General features: G+C 50.5%; 1 protein-coding gene across 3 annotated transcripts; it reads right to left on the bottom strand.

Annotated features, from left to right (window-relative positions):
* Nucleotides 1-1,518: 1,518 nt before the first annotated feature.
* On the bottom strand, nt 1,519-6,534 carry FOXG1 (forkhead box G1). 3 transcript variants are annotated; one of them, XM_037037623.1, is made up of 3 exons: nt 6,438-6,534; nt 5,169-5,523; nt 1,519-4,054 (listed from the first exon to the last, which is right to left on the bottom strand). In XM_037037623.1, exon 3 carries the CDS (start codon nt 3,898-3,900, stop codon nt 2,437-2,439), a length of 1,464 nt encoding a protein of 487 aa, XP_036893518.1. In that variant the 5' UTR covers nt 3,901-4,054; nt 5,169-5,523; nt 6,438-6,534; the 3' UTR covers nt 1,519-2,436. The 3 variants fall into 3 exon arrangements, with proteins under 3 accessions (XP_036893518.1, XP_036893519.1, XP_036893521.1); XM_037037624.1 differs by having other exon boundaries at nt 6,414-6,532; XM_037037626.1 differs by lacking the exon at nt 6,438-6,534 and adding an exon at nt 5,648-5,920.
* Nucleotides 6,535-7,105: the final 571 nt, after the last annotated feature.

The following is a 7,105-nucleotide window of genomic DNA, read 5'->3' on the forward strand; positions in this document are numbered from 1 at the left end:
AATTTCAAGGACTGCTCTCATACCAAGAAAATAAAATCGTGTTCAGTCTGTTTAAAGGAAGTAAATAAACTAGCTGTCTTAGTATGTTTGGTCCATTTCCTAGTTGTATATATTTGGTTCCAATTCTTTCAATATTCCTGGAGCTTATCTTTCTGTCTTAGATTTCTCTCTCTCTCTTTTCTCTCCCTCTCTCCTTTTTCTCGTTCTTTCTTTCTTTTTTGGTAGTCATAGATTTTTTGCAGTTAAAATGTCCCTTTCCCCCTTTCCTCTCCTCATTCTCTCCTTTTATCTCTCCATTCACAACTCACCCATCTCCTTATTCCAATATTTATTGTTCTGTATTTCTATTTCAAATCTATGTGAGTCACCCTTGCTTTTCTCCTAGGCTTTTTTTTCCTCCCTGAGCAACTCTCTAAGTGTTTGCCGATAACATCTTGGGGACAGATTATTTTTCATTGGGCCCATTGAAAGAAGGAGCCAGCTTATTGCATTACTGCAGAACACATTTCAGACTATACAATTGTAACAAATGAACAACTTGTCCTCCACGGACTCACCACAGGATCCAATTAGTTACTAAACCTTTTACTTAGGTTTTCTAATTATTTTCTGGAGTCATAGCAATTGGACTGCTTAAACAATTCAAAAATGTTTCCATTTTGTTTTAGATTTATATATATATATATATGCATTTATGCATATGTATATTGCAAGTTAAAATTATGACTGTAAGCAAAAGAAAACAAATCTCTAGATTTTACAGACTTATCTAAAAGGGAATCAAATAAATACCTCTACATTGTAAAATGTGAAAGTGAGAAAGGCATTTTACTGCTTCTGAACAGCTAGAATTTTAAATTGTTATAATTTAAAAATAAAATATAAACGATCTGCAAGTCATTACAACAGGTGATCACTTAAGCAAAATCTATATTCCAACTTCAGCACATCTTTATTAGAACTCTTCCATTGTGGGTAAACAGCCACCAAAATAAATGCTGACTTAGTATAAATACAAATATTTAAACAAAAATATTTGCAGCATTCAGAGTGCAAATTTTACCTGAACTGAAGGACTCTGTGTTTATATATATTACATATGTGTGCATTATATCCACTTCTATCTAGCCATATACATTTATTTATAGCTTGCCAAGTGGTATAAACAAGATATCTGAAACAAAAATATATGAAAAGCATTCTATTGACCAATTTGAAAATAAACACAAGTAACTATGTACATTAAAGTATGTATATTTTTAGTATATCTACAGAAACTTAAAGATATAAGCTGAAAAGCCTATATTTTCTTTAAAGCTAGTGTTTATTCATTGGTCTGCTCCTGGTAAAATGTAATTCCACAATGAAAAAAACACTATTTTCATTTTTAAAGTCTTAGTTCAAGTGAAAGGAGCAGATTAAATTTTAGTGGCTGAAAAAGCCTTTGAATTCCCTAAAACTTAAATGATCTTTTAGAAATTAGCTCTACTTAATAAAAGAGACAAAAGTATCAAGATATATATGAATTTAGCCTATTTTTATTTCTGTGTGTTCATAGTAAACATTTTTGTAAGTGACAAACACGGGCATATGACCACAGTATCACAATCAAGAAATTTTAAGACAACATTAACAATCACTCAAATTTATGCGGCATCTGCGCAACACAGGTTACATATTTGCAAGGTTTACCTATAAGTACAATAGGTATTAACATTTCACTACATTTAGAAAAAATAAAAGTGACCTGTTAGTGACCACATACATCAAAATATACACAACACAAACTGAAGGCAATCATTAATTTTGTCCCCTTCCAATTCATTTGAATGGGCAGTGCTGCCAACTGAAACAACTTTCACTTTTCTGTTTGTTTGTTTGTTAATACTTAGTATACCAAGTGCATTTTCTAGAACCCAATCTTTGGTCTAAAAGTAAACAAAAGAAAAAACAGTTTTTAAAAGAAAAGGACAAAACAATAAATGGCCAAAATAATTTCTTGGGCACCTTTACTACGAATGTGTCTTAAATACAAATTACAGTTTAACATTTAAAAACTCTCCCCATAATTTAGGTTGTTCTCAAGGTCTGCATCCACCATTTAGATCCATGATAACTTATAATACTGCACACATGGAAATTTGGCGGCTCTTACAGACTTGTCAGGTTTGAATGAAATGGCAAAACAGTCACTATGTAGATACACATTCTACTATAATTTTGACTTCCAAACCTTATATTCTACAATGTATTCTCCCCACATTGCACCTCGCTGACACTCCACACCTTGTTAGAATAATAAACAACCCTAAAGACTGAACAAACGTACAGAATTGGGGGGGGGGCTTAATAAAAAATACCTGGACTTATTTTTTAATTATCATTTACAATGCAAATGTGTGTAAAACGTTCACTTACAGTCTGGTCCCAGGGATGTTAATGTATTAAAGGGTTGGAAGAAGACCCCTGATTTTGATGTGTGAAATAATCAGACAGTCCCCCGGACAGTCCCGTCGTGAAACTTGGCAAAGAGGGTCTTAAAGACTCACAGGGCAGGGTCGAGGGAGCCTGCGGAGACGTGGAGGAGGACGCAGCCCGGGCGCTCATGGACGTGCTGCTCTGCGAAGTCATTGACGGGTGCGGGACGTGGGGGAAAAAGTAACTGGTCTGGCCCGCAAGCAGGTTGACCGAGCAGGGGTTGAGGGAGTAGGTCCCAGAGCAGGGCACCGACAGGCCGCAGGGCACTGAGGCGGCGAGCGCCGCGGCCGTGAGGTGGTGCGTGGCGTACGGGATCTCCCCGTTGACCAGCCGGTCCACGCTCAGGCCGTTGGCCGTGGAGAAGGAGTGGTTGTTGCCCAGGGAGTTCTGAGTCAACACGGAGCTGTAGGGCATGGGGTGGCTGGGGTAGGCCGACGTGGTGCCGTTGTAACTCAAAGTGCTGCTGGCGCGGGGGTGGTGCAGGGACAGGAAGGGCGACATGGGCCAGTAGAGGGAGCCGGCGCGGTCCATGAAGGTGAGGCCGGTGGAGGTGAGGCGCGCCCCGCGTTTGAAGGCCAGCTTGGCCCGCGACGTGGTGGAGCGGCGCCGCAGCTTGCCCGTGGTGCCGCCGATGAACACGTCGTCGCTCGACGGGTCCAGCATCCAGTAGTTGCCCTTGCCCGGGTCGTCGTAGTGGCGCGGCACCTTCACGAAGCACTTGTTGAGAGACAGGTTGTGGCGGATGGAGTTCTGCCAGCCCTGCTTGTTCTCACGGTAGTAGGGGAAGTTCTTCATGATGAACTCGTAGATGCCGTTGAGCGTGAGCCGCTTCTCCGGGCTCTGCCGGATGGCCATCATGATGAGCGCGTTGTAGCTGAACGGCGGCTTCTCATACTTGCCGTTCTTCTTCTCGCCCTCCTTGCCCCCCTCCCCGTCCTTGCCGCCCTCGCCCGCCCCCTTCTTCTCCTCCCCCCCGGTGCTGGAGCCCTTTTCCTTCTCGTCCGGCCCGACGGGCGCCAGCTCCCCGGCCCCGCCGCCCGGCTCTCCCTTGCCGCCCAGCCCGTCAGATTTGGCCCCGTCCAGGGAGGCGGCTGAAGACGGTGGCGGAGGCGGGAGCAGCAGCTGCTGGGGGCCCTTGTCGTCGTCTGCGCCCGGGGCGCCCCGCGCCTGAGGGGGCTGCGGTGCCTGGGGAGGCGGCGGCTGCTGCGGCGGCGGCGGAGGCGGTTGCGGAGCGGGCGGCGGAGGCGGCGGGTGATGGTGGTGGTGGTGATGGTGGTGGTGGTGCTGGGGGTGGTGGCTGTTGTGGTGGCCGTGGCTCGCGTGGTGGTTGTCGTTTTGGACCGCTTCTGGTACCAGGCTGTTGATGCTGAACGAGGACTTGGGGATCATTTTCACCTCTTTCCTATCTCCCATGTCCAGCATCACCCAGTCGTCGAGGGACAGCGGCGGAGGCGCAGGAGCGGGGCAGCGGCGCGGCGGACTGCGGCGACCGGTGGGTGTCGAGCTGGGCGCGGGCGGCGCGGGCAGCGGCACTGAGCGCTCCAGCAGCAGCGCAGTTGGACCGCAGGCTCCGGCGCTGGCAAGTCATGTAGCAAAAGCAGCAACCACCCCTCAGGAATTAGAAGGGGAAAAAAGGAAAAGAAAAAAAGAAAGAAAGAGAAAAAAAGAAACAACCACCGCCCCGGGGGTGAAGCTCCCTCGCTCCCAACTCTACTTCTTGGTCTCCCCCCCCACCCCCCGCTCCCCCCCCCCCTGCTGCTTCCTCCTCCTCCTCCTCTCGCAGCAGCAGTCACAGCAGCAGCAGCAGCAGCAGCCCAAAGGGGGGGAGAGCCGGGCGGCGGGCGGGCGCGTCCCGGAGCGGCCGCGACGAGGCTGGGGAGACAGCGATCGAGGCGGCTATAGCCACAATTAATTTTCCGAGCTACAGGCGCACACTAGGGCTGTAAAAAAATTTTTGGTTTAACCTTTCCTACCGCTGGGCCAATCAGAGCCGGCGGCGTGCGGGTGCGTCTCTCCCGCCGTCGACCAATCAGCGGGCCTGGGCCCACCCACCCACGCCCCGCCCGCCGGCTCCCGCCCCCTCGGGCGCTCACCTCCCCCTTTCTGTGGGTCCGGCCTTGCGGAGCGGCGTAGGGATATGCCGGTGGGAGCACGCTGCGCCGCGGCCCTCATCTGCGACCCTTATCTGCGCCCCCTGTGCCCCCACCATTCCGCGGGGCAGCTCAGCCGAAATCCCCTTCTTAGGGCAGATGTCTCATATTTCCGCCGCCCGTCTCACTGTCTCTTGGGTCATTTTTCTTTGAGCATCAGTATTTGTCCTTATTGATCAAAGTTTGTATCCAATTTTATTTTTAAAAGCGGGGGCGGCGGTAGCGGTGGAGAGACGTGTAGGAGTGCGGGGAGCGGATGTAAGGAAAGGGCAGGAAATGGAGGAGGAAGAAGCGAGGTACTACTTCCCCCAGTCTGCCCTGCAGGCCGGGCCGGCCTTTCCGCGTCCTTAGGAAAACTGTGCCCCTTGTGGGTAACACTCTAGCCCGGCTCTGGATGGCCGGGCAGGGAAGGCCCACCCCTGGCGCGGGAGGGGTGCCCTCCACCTTGGGGGGGAGGAGGGTCTCGGAGAAGGTCGGAAACGACGGGACGGGGAGGAGGACGTGGCCTGGCGTGCGCGGGGCAAAGCAGGGGTTACTTACTCGGTTCTTGTGGCCTGGGCGGCGGCGAGCCTGGGACTCGAGGCTTGGGCTCTGCGGGGAAGGCGGGCCAGGGGCTCGCGGCGCCGCGGTGGAGGCGGCGGCGGGCGGGGGCGGCTCAGAGGTGGGCTCCCGTGGGGGCCTCCCGAAGTGAGGGGTGCTCAGAGAGAGAACAGTGCCACACAGTCTCGAAATAAACCAGGTAACACATGCTGTGTACGTGCGTCTCTTCCTTTCCCTCTGCCCCGCCGCAGCCCGAGGCTCACGCTCTTGGGTGATGGGTCGTTTCCTCCTCGCCGCTCCAGCTTCTCCTCAGTTTTTAATCCAAGTTGGAGGCGAGTAGCCTCGAGTGATCACCCTGGAAATGTTTGCATATTGCTTGTTAACAGTGGAGGGACAATCAGGGTGGGCGTCTGTTGCTTTCCGTTTTTTAAAGACTTCCTATTTTCACTCCCCATTTCTCCTTTCCGTGTCTGAAATACTTTTAATGTGTGCGAGCCTCACTGCTGAGCCATCCGCGGGCGGAAGCCAGCCCTTTCCCACGCGGTGGCCGCTGGAAGGCGCCGAGGGGCCTGGGGGCGTGCGCCCGGCGTCCCAGCTTCTCCGGCGTCCGCAGTGGGACGGCTCGCCGAGGGCTGAAGTGAGAGCGTGCCTAGCGCTTCGGGGGCTTTAAAGGACCCCGTGGCCGGGGGCAGGGCTACGGCCCCGCATTTCCCGGGGATCGGAATTCGGTGCGGAGACCGCTGATCAAAGGCCGCTTCGTGCCCACTGGGCGCGCAGCGCCCGCACTTCACGGAGGGTGTAGCCCCGAGAGAAGAGGGAGGTGGAGGAGAAGCATAAATGAAAGCGCCCTTTTTTTCTCCTCCACAAGGTAAATAATACTATGTAAACATTTCTTCGCTATGATAAAGTCAAGTTATCTGGCAGATGTGGTATTTAAGAGAACGAAGGAAGGAAAATCGGTGCCTATGCATGACGTTACACTTCAACCCCACTGTGAAGAATGCAGTCGATGAATACTCAGGTGAAGAGGGAGTTTTTCCACTCTTTCCGCCCCCACCCTCGCCTGGAAATTCTGAGAGAATAGACTCTGAAGAGAAAAATAGACAATTACAAAACAGCTAGTGATTGTTAAAATGGTTTCTATTAGAGCTTTGGACGCTGGACTAACCTCAACTGTCCTTCCACTATGTACGTCTCACCCCCTCCTTCTGCACATTGTCTTACTTTAAAATCAATTATATTTACGCGTGGGAAAGTCAAGGGCTTCACCTCCCAACGTCGATGGTGACATGGCCCCCAACATTGACTTCGAAGCTCAGATTCCTCACAGAGCCGGGTGAGGGGACGGGCTTTCGGACCAGGCTGAAGAGATCTCTGGGCCTTCCTCTTTCCGCTGCCTTTACCTCCTCCCGGTTTCCCTCCTGAGGCCTGTTATTCCTACTCTTCCTCTACTGGTTTTCCTCCCCCCTCTTCTCTGCCACCTCCCCCCACACTTCCCCACCCCGTCTCCTTCCTCTGTTCCTCTCCCTCACTCCATTCCTCCCCCCCAACAGCCCCCCTTCCCATTGCCACTTATAATGGCACACAAGGGCTCCCTCTGAGGTGGACGGCCCGGTACGTTTTCGTAGTCGGTCTAGCGTGAAATGATTCGGTGTAACCGGATTCTTGGGAAAGGACAGGTTACGTAAACATTTACTGATGTGGAGTAACTATACTATTTGTACTCTGATATGCAGGAAGGAAAGTGTTGATTAACACAGAAGAAAAAAAAAGCGAAATTAGCTGATTGCATGCTCATAAGTGCAAGCTGTCATTGAACTGCTTTTAAAATAGACACAGCTGGGTGTTTGTGTTGAAAAATTTCTTGTGTTTTTGCTAATACTGAAATAAGCATGATTTTGTATACCAAACATTTTCAGATCATTAAAATTTGTAAT

Source organism: Sturnira hondurensis, unplaced genomic scaffold (assembly GCF_014824575.4).
Source record: "Sturnira hondurensis isolate 20B ecotype Veracruz unplaced genomic scaffold, ASM1482457v3 Scaffold0023357, whole genome shotgun sequence".
NCBI classification, from domain to species: domain Eukaryota; kingdom Metazoa; phylum Chordata; class Mammalia; order Chiroptera; family Phyllostomidae; genus Sturnira; species Sturnira hondurensis.

What these genes read in the sequence shown, in the direction of transcription:
- FOXG1 (XM_037037623.1), bottom strand. Translation starts at nt 3,900, where the DNA reads ATGCTGGACATGGGAGATAGGAAAGAGGTGAAAATGATCCCCAAGTCC.